This window comes from Varanus komodoensis, unplaced genomic scaffold, assembly GCF_004798865.1.
Source record: "Varanus komodoensis strain SLA01 unplaced genomic scaffold, ASM479886v1 scaffold54, whole genome shotgun sequence".
Taxonomy (NCBI): domain Eukaryota; kingdom Metazoa; phylum Chordata; class Lepidosauria; order Squamata; family Varanidae; genus Varanus; species Varanus komodoensis.
The window spans coordinates 1,939,356-1,961,395 of record NW_025336142.1 but is presented as its reverse complement, the minus strand read 5'-3'; the positions used below and the strand labels follow the sequence as shown (position 1 = coordinate 1,961,395).

The window sequence follows — 22,040 nt, the reverse complement described above, 5'->3', positions numbered from 1 at the left end:
TCAGGCTGGGCATCAGGAGAAGCTTCCTCCCTGTCAGAGCAACGAGGCAGTGGGACCAGCTGCCCGGAGGGGTGGGGGCTCTCCCTCACTGGGGACACTCAAGGGGAAACTGGACAGCCCTCTGAGTGGGGCGGTGTCCTGCGTCAGCAGAGGGGTGGACTTGATGGCCTTCATGGCCCCTTCCAACTCCACTATTCTATGATTCTGTGATCACGAAGGACCGTCGTTTGCCTTGCTGCCTAAAAGCCCACTGCTTCAAACACAGCTGGCTGGTGGCAATGCAGCACGAGCGTTGTTCCAGTCAGCCATAAAGAACATGCTAAGCGGACAATTAGAGTAAGAACAGTGGGACTCACGGTTGGATCATTCGTTGCACGAAGTCTGTGTGTTAACTTCAGGAGCTGCTCCACTGCAGCACTAGGCACATTCGGGACCTGGAAAAAACATTCCAATGTATGGATGAACTCGTGATCTGCATGCCAGATCACGAGTTCATCCACTTCTTTTCTCTTCTTTTATGACTTTTCTTTTATAACTTCTTTTATATCGTTTATATTTTTTATTTTATATTATTAATTTTATTTTTGTATTGTTATTTTTATATTGTATTGTATTGTATTGTGTTCTAAGCCGCCCCGAGGCTTTGGCAAGGGGCGGCACAGAAATGTTCTAATAATAATAATAATAATAATAATAATAATGCCAGTCCTTAAAGGAAAGCCTTTGGCTAGGGAACACGTAGGATTCGTGGAAGTCAAACAGGAGAGCAAAAAAACAAGGAAGGAATCCTGCAAAGGACCCAGTGAGAACCGGGAATGTTGAGGAAAACAGCAATGGAGTGAAAAATATGTTTGAATGTCTATGAAATGGACTTGCAGAATCCACAGGTTTTCCTGAGTCACATGGATTCCATGGATTTGAGGACTGATTCGCATTTTTTGGAATTTTATACAAATTTAGTTATAGAAAAATACCAGAAAGTGCATGTCCTCTCACGGGCTAAACTTTGAAGATATTAATAGGAGGGGGGTGATTTGCACATTTTTGGAGATGTCAATTTGTGCAGCTGTGAATGAACACAAGTCTGAAAAACGGGGATGAAATCCAGTTCGATCAGTGGAAGGGCAACAGAAGAAAAGGCAGCGTGGATGTCACAATATGTGTCTATTCCTGACGGGGTCAGAATACGTGTGGTCAGTGGACCCAGAATATTAAGTGTCTGGTAGAGGCAGAAAAATATAATGAAAACAGGGGCAGGAAGAGGAGGTGGAACAGAGGATCCTAGAAAAAGGTTGGTTGACTGTGCATTTCTGTGTACACATAATTTTCCCATGCACAGGAGTACAAACCTGGGTGGACGACACACATGCAAATCAAACACTTCCAGTGCCCCTTTGGCACATCTACTAAACCACAAGCGCATTCTGAGGACTGGGGGGTAAACAAGAATGAGCTAGTGTTGATGTGACGGGCGAGTGATGCTAACCAGCAAGCCAAATTTTTCCGAGCACTTACCGTCTCTGTAATGACTTTAATTTCTTCCTTCTTGTTCAGAGGTTTTACATGATGGAAAACGAAAAGTGTTAAGAGCTCTGCACCCAGCCATTGCTGAGTGGCACTTCCAATAACAGGAGGCTCTGCTAAGGCAACTATTCTGAAGGAAGGGTGGATGGGGAAAATGGACCTGTGAGAAAACACGGAGTTTTACTATGTTTCCTCTGAAGACAGATGAATTATAGGATGTTTAAAAGCATCCTTTGTTTTTGCATTTTCACTCATACAAGAAAATAATTGTGTTTTGCGGAACAACATTGTGACTGCAGTTAGAAAAACAGAAATCTGAATGAGTATCCAGCAGCTTCATACAAATCAGCAAACAAACCAGAAACTATTTCTATTTATTTGATCTATATCATGCCTTTCTGTGGAAAAATGGCACTCGAGAGAGCACCAAGATATTCAGCGCACTTCGAACTGTGGTTGCGTATCCTGGCTTATTCTGAAATTGCAGGCATAGCTTCCTGGTTTGGGTGAAATAACTGGAGATTTCCTGTTTGCTGGTCAGTTCACACAGAAAGGAAGCAAAGGACTCATTCATACTTTGCCACAAGGCCGCAACCTGAACAGGATGTTATGCTCGTTGACTGGCCAGTTTGGCAGATACAGAAACACCTGAACATTTCCAAGAGTGAACTGGGGCCTATTTGCTGCAAACAGTCCCTCAGATGAATGCTGTAAATGGTGACTTCAGTTATTTTTAGCTGAACATTCTAAGCCGCAAAGCTAATCCCTGACTGATAAAGTGTCTGAAATAATCTAATGAAACAGGATCCAGTGAATATACAATTATCCAAATGTAGGAATGCTGTGATGATCAGAAAATAGCAACTAAGCTTTTTAAGAAATGAGTATTTCTGAAATATACAGGGCAGCTAGTTATGTTTTCATTTTTATTCACTTCTATTTTCATTAGTAAATAGGGTAGCTAAAATGAGCACGCAGATGGATATGTGGACTGCCTTTGATGAGGCCTATGCATAATCAACTTTAACACTTGATTATTTGATCAATTAATTAAACCAGCTTAATAATTTAATATACTACAATAATACCTCTACTATATCTTATTTATTTAAAGCATTTAGGTACCATTTGATTAGCATAATGCTCTCAAAACACTATCATGCCATGCATAAAAGAAATCAGTGTACAGTATAACATTACTTTAGCAGATCTATTCAAAGCGCATGTAAGAAAACTACAACATTATTTTATTTCCACTTTTGTCTAGGTTTTACAGGTCCCTTCCAGCTCTACTTCTATTCTGTTCTACAGGAGGATGATCTTCCCAGTAAACTGTTTCTGAACCCCTGGTATTTAGCATCCATGCTATGCACTCCTAAATTCGGGAACTGCTGCACAGTTCGCAGATTAAAGGGTGCATGGGGCATGCGAAGGGCTGCTGGATCGATGGTTGATTCTGGAAAAACCCGCTTGGCAAGGACGGTGCCATGGCAGTAAGTGGATGAGGAGACTTCCAGCTATGCGCTCCACGCAAGTCTGATGCTGCCCACAGTTCTCCACAGCAGGAAGACAGGGCATTTGGTTCAAGATGTGGAAGAAGCGTCACTTTGGGTGCTTCCATTAGTCTGATTCAGCAGTCATGTTCCAAAACCCTACATCATGGGTCCTCAAACTACGGCCCGTGGGCTGCATCCGGCCCGTCATAGCTCACCACACGTGTCAGCTTGCTCGCAAGGAGATCGTTTTGGACTTGTTGGGGGAAAATGATCTCTGAGCATGCCTGCCTCTGCCCTTCTGCGCACCCGCGTGTCCCCCCACTCCGGCCCGACCAGCACCCATCCCTGGCACCTTTCAACTGGTCCCCTATTCCGAAAGTTTGAGGGCCCCTGCCCTATACTGTTGAACATTCCCACCAAGCATGGAAACGTGAGCCAATCGGACTCCAACACTGACTGTAGTTTACACATATTAGTGGAGTCCTGGAAGGAGCGATTGAGCAACCACTGAGAACTCGGAACTCAACTTCCTTTACAGTAGCGTTGACCAACAAAGATAGAGAGCAGTCCAGATCTACTAAAACTGATCTCCTTTAGAAGATGCCCGTACAAAGACTCCTATGAAGTATGCACAAATCAATTCTTAGCAGGTTACCTTTGCTGTAGTTTCTCATCTGAGAGCTGCAACTCTTCTTTTAACTTTTTATATCTATCTTCTCTGAGCAAACGGGTGCCATCATATAGGGCAATTTCTCTATCATGAATTAACCTGCATGGTAATTTGCAAAAAAGGATTTAACCACATCCTATTATCTAGTCTGTGAACTGATATTCATTAATTAGAGAACGTTTTTCTGTGTGCATTTAATTAGTGGCTTTCCAAAACCGAATTGATAAACCACTTGGCCATTCTGAAATACACACATGTAACCCCGCCCCCCGCCCCTGAAAAAAGCCCTCCCAAATGCAAGTGAGCTGGGAGCCCTTTTTCTAACCTGAACACATTTTCTGGAGTTTGCAAGTCCCCAAGGAAAGTTCAGAAGCAGAATTAAAACAGGAAGGATCCAGAAAACCAGGTCGCTTAGCTGTGACTGGCACCCTGAGCAGCCCCGCCTGCAACAGTGCCAGAGAACACTGCCTGCCAGACACTGCGGCCCACAACTCCCACCCTTCCTCGCCACCGTCGACGCTGGCGAGGGCTGGCGAGAGGCCAGGGTATCCGAAGGGCCACCAGCTGCCCACCCGTGACGTATGGGCTTTGCTCCTGGGCAGGGGGTTTTTGGACATGGTTCCCCAGCCCTCTACGCCCAGCGCTCAGGAGCCACAACAGCTTCCACCAGTTCCATCCCTGGCTAATGAGGATGCTGGCGCATAAGGAAGCACCGCAGACGGACTGCATGGACACCTGCTGCTTGCACCCTGGTTGCTCTTATGCCGTCCAGTCCTCCACCTCTCAGGCCCTTTCACTGGCCGCTGCACTTCAAGATGGGAAGGTAGCTGGGGAGCAGCCACAGCACCTCATATTCTAGCAGCCCTAGCGCCCTCTCCCCCAAATTTCCCCCTTTAGCTCCTTTGCAAGGTCAATTTGCCATCCTTGAAGAAGCAGCTGTTTCCACACCAGCTGCAACCCGAGGAGGGGAATCAGAGTACGGATCCCCAGGCCCAGGGCTGGAGTGCCGCTCCTGACCTCATACTGGGGGGTCCAAGGCATCCTGTGCCTCCCCAGGCCCTCTCATTAATCACGCTCCTTTAAATGCTATTCCGTGCAATGGAGGATTCGGCTTCTCTTTCTTTCAGGAGAACCCGGTGTTTAAGGATATGAAAGCATGACTTAACTGAACAGAAGTGAAGATAAGGGACAGGATCTGTGCAGGCACACATTCCATGCACGCATTTACTGCCCAAGGCTTTGTCTTTCAAAAGACAAGTACCTCAAGAGCCTCTGTCCTCGCCCTAAATTTCCAGACTGAAACAGCCATTTAAAACTTTGAAACGAACACCCTTTTGGGGAACAGGGCATAAAAACGTCCTGTGTACACCTGCATCAACATCCTCCTCACACTCCCAGCTAGAACGTTTAACCTCCTCCATGCAATCAGCATGGTTTCCAAAATGTGATGTATATGCAAGGTAAAGCACAAGAATTCTAAAAAATTGTGAAGACGTCTTTCAAATGTGAGGTGCTAATTATATTGATGGTGTGACAGCAAGAACCAATTCAGGAATGCAATAACTTCAACCATCAGCAATGGTGTTATGCTGCAAGCATTGGCACCCTGACAAAGGGACTCTTAAAGGGGCTGCTCAAGAAACAGCAGCCGCCACCTTAAATGTGCATTTCGAGAGCTTACGGCGTCCTTAAAAGGTTAGTGCTGAACACAGAAATGTGGAAGAAATAGTATGCCATGAAGTGTCATGCAACTGCCTCATAAAACCGAGTAATTAATTCCACTGTGTTTAATATTGCCAGCCACTGTGAGCAAAAGCTATGAAATGCAACCTCACATTTTTAGTCATTTTTCAAGAGTGACAAATACTGCAACTGGTATATCCTTGAGTGAGCTTTATGAAACAGTCTTTAGAACAGATTATAAACGCAGGGGATGAAAGCACTTTCAGCCTGGGACTGAATTGCATTTTAGGGGGTTATGGGGCAGCATACAAATAGAATTAAAAAAACACACAAAAAATAATTTCAGAGAAGCTTCCTGAGGCCACATCTCAGTGGTGAGCAGAAGGGCAAGTTACCAAATATCTGAATTTGAAGCTCTTAATGCCAACAACATAGCCCAAAGAAAGGTGTTTTGAACTTTTAGAACAAGGGTGAACAATAAGCGGCCCCTGAAACCCCGCAGTGCAGGCTCTGCCACCTCCCAAAATTCAAGGGGACCCAAGAATGATCTTTGGAAAATTAACCTTTTTATCCTTCAGGAACTGCTCATGTGGAAGCTACTAGCTGGCGTGAGCCTGCTGAACGCATGCACGCCTCACTGTTCATATCTGTTATTAAGTGCAGAGACCCTCGCAGCAGGGCTGCCCAGCTGACCTTTGGAGGATGGCTAGCATGCCTGGGTTGACCCGCTGTATGCCGTCCAGAATCACAAGCTTTCCCTCCAGTGCAGCCGTGACAAGAGGAGAAGGCCGCCAGGAAGTGTCCCCATTGGGCAGCGTGTACCTTTGCTGCACCAGATCTCGGGCCGTCATATCCTATGAATGACAAGAGAAGCAACCAAGCTGCCATTAAACATGGACTTCTGGAGGGGTGAACACTAAAACAGGTGAAAGAATAGAACAATATGTTGAAAAGCGAAAGCAAGCCCAATCAATAATGTTGGTGGCGATTAGTGGCTACTCTGTGACGTGCTGCTGATGAAACGCCCAAGGTGTTCAGAGAGCCTCCAACGACCGGGTATTGAGATACCAATAAGCTTACCTGATAGAGCACGATGGGATCCATGTCGTATCCTAACACAGCTGCAAACTCCTTAGCTAGAACTGTTTTGCCACATCCCTGAAGGAAAAAAGGAGGAAAGGTGCCTTGAAACAGAAGGCAGAAACTGCGCGAGCAAATTGCAAGTAACAATTATTTCCAGATGAAAAGCTCGGTAGAAACTATTTGTGATAAAGAGGAGCAGGGAGACTGATTTATTATTTAACAAATTTGATATATGCTGTGTGTATGGCAAGTTTCCATTATCGCTAGCCACCTTAGGATACTTACTTTGTCTCCAATTAAGCAAATATCTTTAACCATATGGGACTGAATCATTTCTGCCAAGAGCTGTTCATGGCTGGCAGTCCTGATGAAGCCCTCTGCCCCAGAATGCCGGCCTAGTGGCTTAGTCCCAGTAGGAACCTAAAATAAGACTATAAGCATTAATCATCAAGTACAACATGATATTTAAGCTGACCACATACACTCTTCCTTGGTCCATACAATACATCCTGAACTTTGTCAAACATTAGAAACAAAACTTGTACCCCCGCAAAATAATAAACCATATCCAAATCTCCCATTAAGAAAACAACATTAACGTCTGTCATGAGCTGCATGTAGACTGAATGCTAAACCATGGTTTAGCTGAGACAAGAATGAGCCACAGTAAACACTGGGCTCATACCACGCTCCCAATTTCTGCCCTGCTTTCACTCCCTCCCCCTTTTTTAGATTAACCACAACTTATTGCGATGTCCAAATCTGGACAAGCTGTGGTACCTATGTTTAGTTGAGACAAGTTTGATATTAATCACAGTTATGATATAATGGCAAACTGGTCCATGTAAAAGGGAACAGAAAGTTTCTGCTCTCCCTATCTCTAGGAGCACTGGAGGAGGAGAAGGGATAAAAAACTTAAATGAATCCATTGACTGCTGCAGCTAGTCCTCACCATGCTAAACCAAAGACTGGAGTTAAATGAAAGCATAGCCATTTGGCTTCTGGTTATGGTTCAGGGCAATTCAAGGTGCAGCTTAAAGCCCTAAATTGCTTTGGTGCAGAACACTTAAAGTGCACCCTTATTTCATAGAAACTCAGGTTATCAGAGAAGTTAAACTACTTCTCTGGATCAACCTCCCAGGTTACAGGAATGTAATGCATGACTTACTTTTTATGTACACACTCTGCTTGACTCTTTGAAAAATTACCTGAAATGTCACAGCTTTTCCAGTTATCTGAACTGTCACAGCAGCCTGCAGAAGCTTGTCGCTGTCCATCTTCTTCACATTTAAAACTCTTGTAGGTGCAGAAGAGCTTCCCAAATCCTGGAGATCAAATCGCTAACAGGAAAAAATAGTTTCTTTTTGGCTTAAGGCAATGCACATTTTCTGTATTTCCTTTCTCTTCTTGCAAAAATAACTCCAGTCAAAGCTCTCCATCTTGTTATGCTGACACAGGGCAGCCCTTACGCAGAGCCAAGTCACTACTTAAACCAAGGGTGAGCAAACTGTGCCTGCCGAAGTTTTGGCCTACAACTCCCATGATCCCTCATCACTGGCTCTCCTGGCAAGGGCTGGTGGAAGTTCCAGCCAAAACATCTGCAGGTACAAGTTGCAATCCTGGGCCTGATTAATCATTATACTAATGTTCAGGGGCAATTAAGGGCCATCACTGGCATGAGCACTGAGGACCAACCAACAGAAGTCACCTCCAAGAACAGTCTTGGATGAACAAGGGAATTGGCGGAGAAACTTGGGGCAGCTTTGGGCCAGAGCTTTTATGGATCACAGCACTGGCTTACTTCCAAGTCAGTTTGCTTAGGATTGGGCTGGACATACCACTTCAAGCAATCATACTGCCAAAGCACATCTTCTGTATTTGGGTCAATTAGTCCTCAGGCAATCAGGATCAGGCCTCAGCATGACAACAAGGATAATGAAAAGGAAACACGGCTTGCGGAAAGCCCGCACCTAAGGTTTTCATCAGTCTTCCCTTTATCTGTCCCTCCCCCCCCCAAAAAAAAAGAAAAGAAAAGAAAAGCATGAGGAATACAGAAAAGAACCAGAATATACATGTCCACAAAATAAAATATTGGGTAATTCTTGAGGATGCCATGTTCTCTCTAAGGTCCAAAGTATCATATTAATAAGATGGCAGATTTCTAAGCCAGAGCAAAGCACCGAGGATGTTGCTGCTGCTCCATATAGTCCAAGCATCAATAACCTCACTCAGCTAAGGTGAGGGATACTGAATGGCGAAAAAGGATGCTCTGTTCAGGGGTGGATTAAGGTTCCGTAGCATAGTTTGGGCAAGAGAGCAACTAAGCCCTCCTGAGGTGGATAAGCCTGTCCGGGCCACGTGGGTACAAGTTCCCTCATACAGAAGCACGTGAAGAAGGAGGCCAGGTGGAAACTCTCTCGCTGCACAAGCTTTCGATATAGAGCTTGGTGTGCGCACAGAATAGGAATGTTCGAACATGTGGATCTGCCCCTGCAACCTGCAGTTCAGAAACGGGTTTGCCCCTGCAGTGAGACCCACATTCACAGCTCGTCTCAGCTATGAACTCGTGGGCGATCTGAGGCCGAATGCTCTTTCACTGCTGCGGGGACAATGGGAGGGCAGTGCTGTTGCGCAGACATCCAGAGAGGAAGACAAATAGAGACCATGACTATGCTTAGGGTCAGGAAGAGTTCCTCTTTGACCTAGGGTTTGTGCGTGTTGTTGTTGAGCCTGGATTTATACATCAGAAGGGACCTGGGAGAGGGAGGGCAGTCTATTCGCCACACTAATTTCTCAACCACAGTTAAACAATTTCCTGTGTGATGTCTACACAAGCACAACCAGATCACCAGTAAAACATGCATGCATACAGTGGAGACTTACTTTTAAGGAATCCTCTACTGCTGTTTTGCCTTCCTTTCCCAACAGAACATCGTATGGATAAAGCCATCTGATTATTTGCTGGACTGACATCATGGGGAAGGTATTCTTAACGGAGGACAATACAGGGAGAAAGTAAATATATAGTTATTGATGTGCTAAACCTGAAGAAACGCAGACGCCAGTGTTCTGTCAGCAAAAGTGTGTCATCTACAAGAACTCAACAGTAACTTAGCAAGCCCTGTCCTCCAAGGTTACTAGCCTCAGTTAGCCTGTAGAAAAAGGGATGAAAACAGCTGTGGAGATTAGAAAACAAAACAAGCAAGCAAGCAAGCAAGCACTGTCTTCCCTCAAGAGTATAAATAAGGCTCAGGTGAAAAGACATGTGATGAAAACAGAGCATTTGCTTAATCCAGGTCCGCTAAGTCATGTGCAAAAATAACAGAGGTCCTGCTTAGAGGAAGGGGGGCACACAACTAGACAACCTTTGAGGTCACTATTCCATGCAGTGATAGCCAGACAAAAGTCTGAGAAGCCTCGGCTTCCCCCGAGCAGAGCTGGGAAGTTGTAGGACTCCTCTCTAAATGTGCCCAGCACTGCATCCAAAATTATTATTTTTTTTATTATTATTATTACATTTTTATACTGCCCATAGCCAAAGCTCTCTAGGCAGTTGACAGCAATAATCATAGAATCATACACTCAAGTCACCCATCCCACTTCTTCCCAGGCCTGACCCTGCTTAGCTTCCAAGATGAGGAAGGATCAGGCACTTCAGGCTACATGGAAGCTACATGGAAGCTAAAATGAATGAATGGTGATTTTGGGAATTACGTAATAGACACTAACATTACAGCTGAAGCACTGAACTATTATAACTGTTTAGGAGTGGTATTTCTGAAACCAGCAGACATTGCTCCTTCAAAACAAGCTATACATAAATTAGGTCCTGAAAATTCACCAAAAAAACTATCATCTATTTACAAGGTAACTTTGATGTTCCACATGCACACAGATCAGAGTGAAAATGACTAGGATGCTACTTGCATCTTGCCTAAAAGTTGACATCCTTCTTCAGTGGGACACATCCAGAATAAGTCCAAGGACTTAGACTTTGTGGACATGCGCCTTAGTCCTTAAGCTTGTAATAAAATTCATTAAAAATCTTTGTCTGCAGCTCAGCTTCATATCTCCTACTATATGTCTCACCCTGTTGAGTTTAGTGACACCAGCTGCCTATGCCCACAAGCTAATGCAAGGAAGAGGTTGTCCCCTTTGTACAGGTCTTCTGCATATTTGCGCGGACCTACCAGAATCTGCACGGCGGACGATAAGCTGTCCAAAGGGAAATTGGGAAGGCCCAGTGTGGAAGATTCCTGGGTGCACATTGTTGTTGCAAAGGACAAAAGGCGAGAAATTCTGCAAATAATGTGAACCAACAGCAATTTTATCAGCATTTTCTTCCCTCCCCCGTTTTTCCATTCTTAATTTCAAAATAATAATTAGTAAAGTGAACAGATACTATCACAGTGAGGACACCATGACATCATGTATGCAAACAGGGAAGCATCTATGTACACTGGGTTCACTGGTATCTCGTACTGGCAAGCTTTGGTTTGGTTTGGTTTTAAAGCATGTTGCCAACTGGGCAAGAGAGGCCCACTGAAATTTCACGAGCATAGCTCTTTCTCTCAGCTCTACAGCTGGCAGCTCCCTGGCCTGTGTGCAGCTTACCCTTCCTCAAATTCTGGCAACTACCAGCACGAGGAATCCAACATAGCATGCTACATTTCACTTTGGCCCCACTCATACAAGGAAGCGATGCTTTTCCACTATGTGAATAAGTTGCAGGCCTGGATTCACACAATCTACGCTCTCTTGTATCACAAATCACCTTGTCTCTGCTTTAAACTAAGCACAGCTTTTGATGACATCTGAACTCTGGGAAATGTGGTTTATGTTGCCAGTGGATTCAGAGTAAGCCAGGAGGATCTGAAAATACAGCTTGATTCTGGCTTGTTCTCACACAGTATAGGCTGTACAAGAATTTAAGCTTAAGAATTTCAACTTAAGTTGATCAAGGCACTCATCTGAATTTGTTTACTGAGAATTCTTCCTCACCCTGTCCCAAGTGGAATTATTGCATTCCCCCAATTTATAGTACAACCATTTCAAGGCACAGGCCATGAAATCCACTTGAAGGCATAACCCTGATGGCAGGTTCATCTTATCTAGAATCTGGCTCTCTCTGGTTTGCAGGCTTGCTCTCCTGCTCAGCCTGGCCTTAGAAAGCAGGCTGAGCTGAGAGGAAGTCTGTGAATTCTCACACAAGCCCAGGGATGCAACCTCCTTGCATGTGACATGCTGCAGCACTCATGAAGTGGCCAAGCACATTTCTGGAAGAGGGATGCTGCTCTTGAGGCGGTTGCACAGGGTTCTTGGTGAGAGCTGCATGAATGCTTGGTGTGTTCACCAGGGAGGCAAAATTCGAGCCCCACGAAACTGTGCTGGAATTCAGCAAGCTGAGCCCAGCAGATCCAACAGATTCCCACCTCCAAAACAGATTCCACACACCTCTCCACCCGAACCTCTGTGTCCCACATCCAAACCATCTGACAGGATCTGTTTGTCTAGAGCACCAAAACGCCACTCAGGTGTGGCATTCACTGATTCTACAAGCCAAGAACACTGACCTGTAGTTTTAATGTGTACACTTACTTGTCTGTTGAAACTTTAGGTCCGATAAAATATAGCAGTGAAAGATGGTCCTAGAACACAACACGACACAGATCAGGCTGTGATGCTTAATGTGCAAGACCATTCTTTTCTAGAATAATTATACAGGCTCTGACAGGCTAGTTCTGGGTGTCCTGCTGACTCAGATGCTTTAAATATCACAATCAGTGCTTCAAACTAAAGTGCTGAGCTTGAGAATCTGGATTTTTTTTTTAAAAAATTCAAGCAAATTGTCTTTTGGCAGTGATTACTTTCATTTAAGGAATTACCTGGCCAATACAAAATACGCAAACTAAGCCCGACCCAAGCCAATAGTTTATGGTTAAAGTAATGTACTGCAGAAATGCTCAGATTTTTTTTTAAACCTGTCTTTCACATACAATATCAGAGATTTGCTGCATTCCTTACCTTGAAGGGTAAATAGTAAATGTCTCTGGCTTGAAATCTAGACCGAAGAGGTGGATCCAAAGGGTTACCCAAATATCGGGGGACAGGAAGACCCAGAGCAATCACTCTGAAGTTTTCACTGACCCTAACAATCCTCCAAGCGTCCAACTCTGCTTTATTGTGCTCCTAAATAAAAACAAGTGTCTCGTCACCATTCAGCAGTAACTTCAGAGCAAAGACACAGCAGTGAACAAAGAACAGCTATTGGAACTGGACAGCAAAGATATATAACATAGATTTGTTAGATGTGGAATTGTACTGCCTTCAATACAAATGTCATTTAAACACCCATCTTAATTGTAGTATTTCAACATCTATTTTGTACTTTACACATTAGTTCACCCACTGGATGTTTAGTGGACTTTTCACAAATCCCACTGAAGGAAGCCAGTTTAGTAACAGGCCAAAAATCACCCAGTGAGATTCATGGCTGAATACAGAACCCAGATCTCCCAGGTTCCCAGTCTAACATGTTAATCGCTATACCACCTGCAACCTTCTGAATTCTAGTAGAACAGAACAGTTAAGCAGTAGAGCTGGAAGACGCTTATGAGACCACTGAGTCTACCGCAGCCCTGCTCTGGTTCCACATGTGGTCACCCATCCGGCTGCAGGCTCGCGCTGTTCCAGCTCAGCAAAGCTTACGCCAGATGAGCTAGATGAATATCACCCTGGCATTCAAAGGCAAGCATGCTTAGGGTTGGAGTAAAAAAGCTAGGAATGCCACTGAATGCTAATCAAGGGGCCCAGTAGGGAGGCAGTGGCCAACAGATGAGACATAAATTCAAAAACAGGCCTTTTGGAGAGTTTGTCTTCTTTGGCAACTTTTATTTACACCTGTCAAATCAGAAGAAAAAGCCAAAACACAGAACAGCCCAATGTATTCGGTTTACCTCCAACAGTTTGTCATAACGTTCCGCTGACATGAGGAAACGTCCGTCTTCGAGCTGCATTTCCCTGTTCTCCAGCAAATTGTTTAACACTGGCAAGACATTCCGTTCAGCCTTCTCCAAGCCTTCCAGAACCAGGATTCTACCCTCCGTTGCTGCACGTACTGCACACTACCCGTCAAAGCAACATCAGCATGAGAAATGGAAACAGCTGTGGAAATGTTTCACCGGCACTTCATGTTTCCTGAATATCTTCTTGCAACAATCCAGATGAATACATAGGCAGAAGGGCCATTGAACCAACAACAAAGGAGAGTGAATAATGCCCAGCTGTGCCTAAGGTCATATTCACACACTTATATACAGATGTGTACACATTTCCCCCCAAATTCGGAGGATCTGGGAACTTAAGCAAGGAGAAAGCCAAGCAAAAAGAGCCAAGCATGAACACTGAGAGGGGGGAAACGATGTCAATGGAAATACTTACATGGGGGTGAAGAGCTAACACCCTTTGTCCGTGCTGTTCCTTCAACCAATCGGACATAAGAAAACCGTCTCTGCGTTGTCAAGTTTAAAAAATTCCGAAACTGAGTCAGAACACTTGTCCATCCAGCTATACAGTGACTCGCAGCGGCAGTGGCTGGTTTCACAGAACCCTCCCTAGTGATGCCCAGCATTGAAACTTGGCCTTTCCACATGCAAAGCACGATGCATGATGACTGACATGGAACACGGACAGAGTTTCTCAGTCACTTGGAACACAGAGCTCCTTGAAGTTTGGGCTTTGAATCTTTGGAGAGTAATTCTCAGCAGACTGACACAAAAAGCGACGAGAGGAAGTTGTCTGGCTACTCACCTGGTCGATATAGTAGGCAGTTCCAGCTCGGATCTCTCTCCGCTGCTTGAGATCATTTTCCGTTGTGTCTCTGGAGAGTGCAATGTATTCCACCTCTTGCTTAGTCAACTCCTGTAGAATGTACCACAATATTAGAAGCATGCAAATGACAATCTGTGCAGTAAATTACACAAGAGGCCTGAGAACCCAGCGGCATCTAGCACCTTAGTTTAGCATTCGCCCTCTGTTGACACGTTTTCCCTTTTCTTTATATTGCACTGCTTTATCAACCTTGCTAAAACATTCGGATTTAACTAATTCAGATGGAACAAAACAGCTATTTCCTTCTTGCATCGAGATCAGCTCAAAGAGAAGCACCAATATTTTAATAGCTAGATTTTATACTGTGTATTACATTTTATGGTATTTTACTGGTTTGCTGGTTGCCCCTTGACTTGATGCATTGTGGATGCTTGTTACGGATTATGCATTGGGTTTTGCTGGGGTTCTATTTCAAATGCTGTACATGGCTTATACCTAAGTTTTTTGGGGTTATGAGTTGTTGTGGTTTTAATTTATTTCAGAGAGCCATTCAGCTGATGGATGGTATAAACACATTCCAAATATTTATTGTGGCAACAAACAGACAAAAATAACCATTTTAAAAACTGAATGGTTTGAATCAAGCACCTTCAAATCGGGAAAAACCTCTACAGCTCTTGATTATCAAAGAGACTCTTGTCACGGAGAGATGGCAGCTTTGCAGGGCATTAAGTTGAAAATCAAAGCAGAAAGCTAAGTATTGCTGTACACAAATGTAGGAATTCTCAGTCTCCACAGATGTTCCCACATGAAAATAAAGTAGCTCTCCAAAAACTTACCAAATACTGCATAGCTATAGACCGTCGAAGAGGCCCAGGAGGTCCAATAAGGAAGATATCTTGGCCCAAAAGATCTTTTTGCATTATCCATCTTAGATGCTGAATTACAGATTGAGCCAGAGAATCTGAAACTAAATTAAAAAGCCGCATGAACTCTGATCTGTATTATGCTTTAAAAAAAAAAATCTAAAGAAGAGTTTTATGCTGAATACTCCTTATCCATTGGCACAAGGAGAACAGTGAGGATTCCTATAGGATATTTAGACCCATTTTACTACTGCTGAAAGCCGGGGGAGGGGGGTTGCAAGAGGAAGGGCAATTTCACCTTTCAGAACAGTAAATTTAACCCTGAATAAGACATGCTTCTAGTCAGCAGCACTAGCTGTGTACTTTGCAGCTGCAGCATCCTAGCACCTGCTCACTCCTACACCCATTGCAGTTTAGTCTTTCGCTAAAAATAATGTCCAAATCCTCTTGCCAGGCCACCATGGCCAAGCCGGGGCAGGAAAGCCATGGTTCCCATGTGACTTCCATTTGCTGCCACATTCTCAGTATCTCAAGCCACTAAACCAGCACAACATCTAGCATTTGACAACGACATCTGTGCCGTTACCGCGCCATTCACACAGCCCTATCTGCATGTCTGTAGCAAGGGCAAGGACAGAGTCAAGCCCCAGGGAACGGAGGCTCGCTGGCACGGGGAGCAACAGCCGCTGAAAAGCACAGAGGTGCGGGTGCTGGCCTGGGAGACTGGACCTCCAGGTGCCGCTCACTCGCGATGCGCACTGGGTGACCTTGGGCCAGTTCAGTTCTTGGCCCAAGCTACTGCAAAGAGACCATGTCAGGATAAAATGGAGAGAAGGAGGACGGTCAGGTTCCTGGCAAGGGAAAGGAGATGTGATATAAATGCAAAAATAACTCCAAAAATACATTTTAAAATCTTGCAAAGGTCAACACTTCAGCAGTAAGTAGAGAAGAAGCACAGTAGTGGTAAAGGAATGCATTACAGGGTTTCCTTTTGCCCAAGAAAATACTGAACCAAGGCATAAATTCGTGTTCACTGAAAATACGCCATTATATGGGAACAACCCCAATGCTGGAACAGCTCATAGGAGTTGGATGCCATCCCACAGTCCCCGAGAATACATTTCTGTCTGGACCAACCGCTGACAAGGAAAACACACCAGTAGAGCGCTTTGAGGCAATATTAAACAATAACCACCCATAAAACAGAGAAACAGGCAGAAGTGGAGACGGGAAACAGCAGCATCTCTAGTGCGAGTGCCTCGCTGGCTGAAAGGGATCTGCACCCTACTGCAGCCAACCTGCCCAACAGCCAAGTACACTGGAAGCCGCCGTCTGGATGAACACCTCGACAATGATGGGACCCCACTCCCTCCTGCTCCCCACCCAGGAGCCTGCACGGACAGCAAGCCTTCTACGCACCACAAAGGTTTCACACTGAGGCATCAGGAACCGTCACGAACACTGCCATCTCTCACACTGGCCCAGTGCCGCTATATGAACACGCGAGCTGCAGCAAGGGAAAGCAGCGCGCAACGATACGTACAGAATGATACTCCGCAGTCTGCTACCCATGAGGAACAGCACGACAGCATTCGAAGGAAAGAAATGCGTGAACTGGACGCCGGGTTAGAGGGTAATCCGTGTGCTCAGAAGGAACTTTCGCACGAGCGAAACTGGCCCCAAGAAGCAGCAGTTCAAGTAGTGGCACACCACCCTAGTTCCCCCAGGCACCAACGAAAAGGTGGTTCAAGTTGGGTCCACACCCACAGCTCCAGGCACATGAATGCCTGCTGGGAACATGCAGAGATGGGCAGTCCCTAGCACACATTGGCCCACCAACAGCACCAGGGATGACCAGTGCATGCGTCTCAGTAAAACCTCTCGCGTGCATAAAAACTCACATTCTAAAGGGAAGCCCAACGCTCCGTTCATACGACGAGGGAATAAGTAGCAAGATTTCCTGCCCCTTATGCAGGCGCGGAGACATGAGAAGCGCAAGCACGGCTATGAGACAAGGGAAGGGAAGAGCCCTGAAAGAGGCTGCAGCCACTATGGACTCTACTCCACAAAAAGGACAAATGCGCTGCCACAACCACAGACTCACTCGCTGCCACCTGAACGCACGTACGCCCACCAGGTTTGCCAGGAGCTCGGCCGCTGCTAAAAACAGAAGCACATGATGGGAGGCTAAGTGGCAGCCACTGGGAAAGGGCAGGGTGGTGTGGGAGAAGCGCCGTGAGTGGCAAAGGGACGCGAGACTCAGCTGCTGCGGGAACGCACCACACCATGTGTGTTCGCTCTCCCAAATGCACAAAGCAGCCAACTTGCTCCAAGGCAAAAGAACGCGACAACTGCACAAGTTTCACCATGGCAATAAGACCAGTGTGGCAGATCAATTTTGTGGCTTTAATGCATGCTTTAATGGCCACTACAGTGTTCCATTTTTAGCTCGCATGCGCTTGTGAAACGGATACTTCTACCGGAGTCCAGAAGCAGAATAGAAAACTGCACAGCACAGCCTGCGAAAGTGCAATGGGATTGTAGCACCCAGTCTCAGGTAACAGGCCAACCTGCAGCTGCATTTGGAACAACCTGCAGTTCACCGGCCAGCTTCAAAGGCTGCCCCACACCAGATGAGAAGCACCAGAGAACTATCCGTGCTATGCAACCAAACGTTGCTGGTACATTTCACATTAATAGGCTCAGCTAGTTGCATTTTTAGTTATGGCTTGAAGGAAAGAAATGGGATCAGACGTAAAGAGATACCTAAAATAGAAACAAGATTCAGGAATGCAGAGCTGGCTGTCATTCAGAACAGATCATAAATGCTATACGGCACACAAGAATAGGCGACGGTCCCAGGGGCACTGCCCTCTGGCCATAAGAGCACTCAAAGGCACTTACATCCTCGTCGTCATCTCAATGTTGCGCAGTGTATTTACCCTGGAGTATTCCGAGCTGTATTCACTTTCCACAAATGTTACTATTTCCTTGATTTGGAATAACGAGAGCACAGAATGGCTTGCAGACACGGGCTGACAAATGCATTCAGCTGATCTTCCAGTGAAATGTTGATCGAGAATGAGGGTGAGGATCTGGTGTGTATTACTGAGACTCAGGTGGGTGAGCTGGGTACCAAAACCCATGCTGGATTGGACCAATGCGCCACTCTGTCCAGCACTCCATCCACAACTGTGGCAAACCTGGGCGGGGTGTTCTAACCTCCCAAATCCAAGGGCTCTGTGTCAGGATAAGAGGGCTGGCCAGTGGAGAAGGAAGGAAGATACATCTGGAAGGCAGGGTTTGCTTTTTCCCAGTTCCGGAAGAGAGGAAGGGAATCCACGTCTTCCATTGACCATATTGCCTAACCTCCCGTCTTCTCACTTCGCTTGTTGCTTTTGCTATTAAAGCCAGCCTAGCTGGTCACTGGGAGCCTCTCTGCCATTGGACACTGGGCAGCCAGCATCTACGTTTCATTTCCTACCGGACCTACTGGAAATATTTTCATTTCAACAAGCCTCCCTGATGAACCAGTCATGGCTTTTGTGGTGCAGTGCAATTGTAAAGGCCTGTTCTCGTTCAACACACTGATATTCCACCGAGGTGGAAAGGTATTGGGTAAATACACAGCTAACATTACAAGAGCGCAAGTTAACATTGTCAAGCAGTGCATGGACGAATACTGAAGGCTGAGATTTATCCAGCTGGACACCTACTCTGGACTTGGGTTTAAAAGAATAAAGTTTCTTACTGTAGTTCACTGGGACAAGTTCTGGATTCTTTGGAGTTCTGAGCTTATACGACACATCTCCAATGGTAACTGTATCACCTGAGAAGAAGAAACAGACTTGTAATTGACTATTGGTTTAAATATGCCCTATGTGTTTATAATAAATCTAACTCAAATTCACAAAATGGAAATATCTGCTCTGTATTCTTGCAGTAGACTACAGAGCTTGAGATTTTAACTATGAACGTCATCATAGCCTTTGTGCCCTGTTTGTTGGCTGTCATAATAAAGATTTGTACAGAATGGCAGAACCAGCTCAGCTTCTCCCTTACATAAACTCCTGGCCTTTATGCATTGAAGAATTATTTTTGGAAATGGGGCAATGCAAATAAATGTAACAATCCATCATTTTATTTCTTTATTTCATTTCATTTCCACACAGTCCAATAGCCAGAGCTGTCTGTGTGATTTACAACAGGTTGCAATACTCCACCTGCACTTCCCAGAAGCAGGTAGATCACTCAAGCTGCGACACTAACATGTTCTGGAAAAACCTGCATTTCCCCAAGATCCCAGCATTGGGCAAGAGTGACGGGTTTTCCTGATAGTATTTTTCATATGCTTCTCGCCTCCACCTCTTGATTGGTCATAGAAGCGACTTGCCAAAACCTTGTGCTAATTTATATAGTATACCCTTGCAATCACAGAATCATTTCCAAGGACAGACCTACCATTCAAAAGGGCAACCCATCAGTTTTGGGGATACCTTAAGAGGGCCAGAAAGGTGCTGAAGGAGCTGTTATTGCCACCACAGAAGTTGCCATTTTACTGCTTGCAACAGAAAATAAGATGTCTTGATCTAGCTATCCATTCCTACATGTTCTGCAATGATTACCAGTACCAGGCAGCTTTACGGTAGAAGGCAGACATGGAGAATGCATTGGATCTAATTGTTAACAGGATTGTGGGCTTCTGTTCAGCCACTGAGGTGATCTGATCCCATATCTGACTTGTATGTCACTGAAAAGAATGTGACACGATAAGACAGCATCATCTCGGGGATGAAAAACAAGTTGGCTGGGCTAAACTAACAGGAAATGTCAGGACTTCCTTGAGGAATCAAATGGGATTTGTTCTAGATTAATATAAGTAACGTTAAGCGGCAAATAGGAAATAGCCATGCTGGCATGGACACAGGGAAGGGGAGCAAAAGAGAACGCCTGTGGAGAGAGAAGGGCATACAATGGTCATTTCTCAGCCTAATACTTAATCACTGGATAGGGAAGTGGTAAGCAGAAAAAATATTTGCTCCCTAATCTTTCTGGATCATGGGGCAAATAGGCATCATGCCATGCCAACAATTCTAAGCTTTCATTTACTTTTCTCCCATATTTTGATCAGTGATAAATTTCTAAACAGACTATTATTGATCATTTCGCATATTAACCATCTGGGTGAACTACTGCTCATTTTGAATATTAATTTGAAATTGACTGATAGTCCTAGGTACATGGAATATATCCATCAGTAATCTTTAATATTGCTTTTAACATGGCAGAAATGAGTTGGGAGACTCTGACAGGCAGTTTCAGGAAGCAGCAGAAGCAGCAGAGAGAGAGCAAACGGACTTTGATCAAAACTGAAGTTATTTGGCAGAAGACTAACAATCATGAGGCTGTTCTGACAAAAATTTATTACCCCGTAAAACCTCAAAGAGATAAGGAAGAGCACACAATCCAGAAAAAGCCCGGAGGTCAAAAAGGACGCTTACAGAAGAGGGAGATTCTGCTCAGAAAAGGCAGAACTTCTGCTCAAATCTCAGTGGTGGCACACAGAGAAACCCACAAATGTCTAAGATATACAACAAAGGTTTCATACAGAATTCTGGAGGAGTTACTTCTGTGCAATTCCGACTATAAAGGCCATTGAAAGAGAAGCAGAGAAGGAATAGGAAGGCAGGGCAAACTGCCCATGGTTAGTACTCTAAAATAAAACAGCCATGAATCAAAAAGGCAGCTGGCACATGGTCGTCAGTTCTTACTTGCTGGCTGATGAAAATCAGGACTGAAAGACATCACTGACATTTTCTAAGTCAGCTAGAGAACAAATTTGCCTTCCTGATGCCACTCACCATAGCACCAATAAATACTAAGAATCCCCCCCCCCTTGCAACTCTGATATAAACGTTTTAATGACATGGCACACTTGCAAACTTGATATTTACTTCTTGAGGCTGAGTACATTTGTAAGGCGTCAGTTTTTAATAATGGCCTCTCCAACAATTCCTCAGTATAATGGAGCGGCTAGGACTAACATTCGAAATTTCTCCAGTAACCAAAAAGTGTATGTTCTACAATGCTTTCATCAGGGATACTTAGTACGGGATTACAAGGTTCGATTACCAGCCAAACAGCCTGCACTTATACACATTGCCAAGCCCTTACCAATGCGGTCTAGGACAACAGTTAAACTGTTACAGGGGGGTAGGGGGGAGCCAATGTGTGTGCGGTAGCAAACAAAGCAAAACAAACAAAAAAGCCTTCTTTGTGATCAGAAAGATGTGGAGTGGCTAGTTCACGTCTTTGTTTGCTTGTCTGCGAAGTATTGTCTGCGAGAGCCAGAGCTCTCAAAAGCTCTTAAGGCCAGGCATCTGGTCAGAGATGGGGCAGAGAAATACAGGTGCTGCGGACAAGGAAGGGCTGGAAGCAGGCAGGTGGGTAAAAGACGCAGGCAGAGCTGAGAAACCGCTCCAGGAGAGCCTTATCTTTCCCACAGGAGGGAAAGGGGAAGGAAATGAATGCAGAGACGTAATAGTGATTGATGAGAGGGCTGGCGCTGGGAGACCTGGCGACTCTCCGACTGCCTATCTCGCAGGGCTGTCGTGAAGGTAAAAGTTAGCGGAGGAGAGCCCTGCATTCTCCACAGGAGAAAAAAACAGGACATAAGTGCAGTGGCATAATGCTGATTGATGAGAGCGGGAGTGGCGAGAGGGCTGGTGCTGGGTGACCTAGGGTTTCTCCGCCTGCCCACCTCGCAAGGCTGTTGTGAAGGCAAAAGGGCGCGGAGGAGAGCCTTGTCTTCCCCATAGGAGGAAAAAGCCAGGATGTCAATGCAGTGGCACAGAGACGACTGCTGAGATCCGGGAGGCGAGAGGGCCG

General features: G+C 45.1%; 1 protein-coding gene across 2 annotated transcripts in view; it reads right to left on the bottom strand.

The window, feature by feature from the left end:
• The window catches only part of VWA8 (von Willebrand factor A domain containing 8), a 66,715-nt gene extending 47,736 nt beyond the window's left edge, over window positions 1–18,979 (bottom strand). The window contains exons 1-15 of one of the 2 annotated variants that reach the window (XM_044448198.1): window positions 18,904–18,979; window positions 15,126–15,256; window positions 14,266–14,376; window positions 13,413–13,580; window positions 12,481–12,645; window positions 12,055–12,104; window positions 10,647–10,755; window positions 9,340–9,444; window positions 7,665–7,796; window positions 6,742–6,876; window positions 6,454–6,531; window positions 6,067–6,227; window positions 3,676–3,789; window positions 1,516–1,684; window positions 357–434 (exon numbers count right to left, since the gene is read on the bottom strand). In XM_044448198.1, the coding sequence (XP_044304133.1) occupies window positions 357–434; window positions 1,516–1,684; window positions 3,676–3,789; window positions 6,067–6,227; window positions 6,454–6,531; window positions 6,742–6,876; window positions 7,665–7,796; window positions 9,340–9,444; window positions 10,647–10,755; window positions 12,055–12,104; window positions 12,481–12,645; window positions 13,413–13,580; window positions 14,266–14,376; window positions 15,126–15,209 (1,659 nt within the window). In that variant the 5' untranslated portion in view covers window positions 15,210–15,256; window positions 18,904–18,979. The remainder of the gene's footprint in view (window positions 1–356; window positions 435–1,515; window positions 1,685–3,675; window positions 3,790–6,066; window positions 6,228–6,453; window positions 6,532–6,741; window positions 6,877–7,664; window positions 7,797–9,339; window positions 9,445–10,646; window positions 10,756–12,054; window positions 12,105–12,480; window positions 12,646–13,412; window positions 13,581–14,265; window positions 14,377–15,125; window positions 15,257–18,903) is intronic. The other variant, XM_044448199.1, reaches the window with a different exon arrangement.
• Between the last annotated feature and the right edge of the window lie 3,061 nt (window positions 18,980–22,040).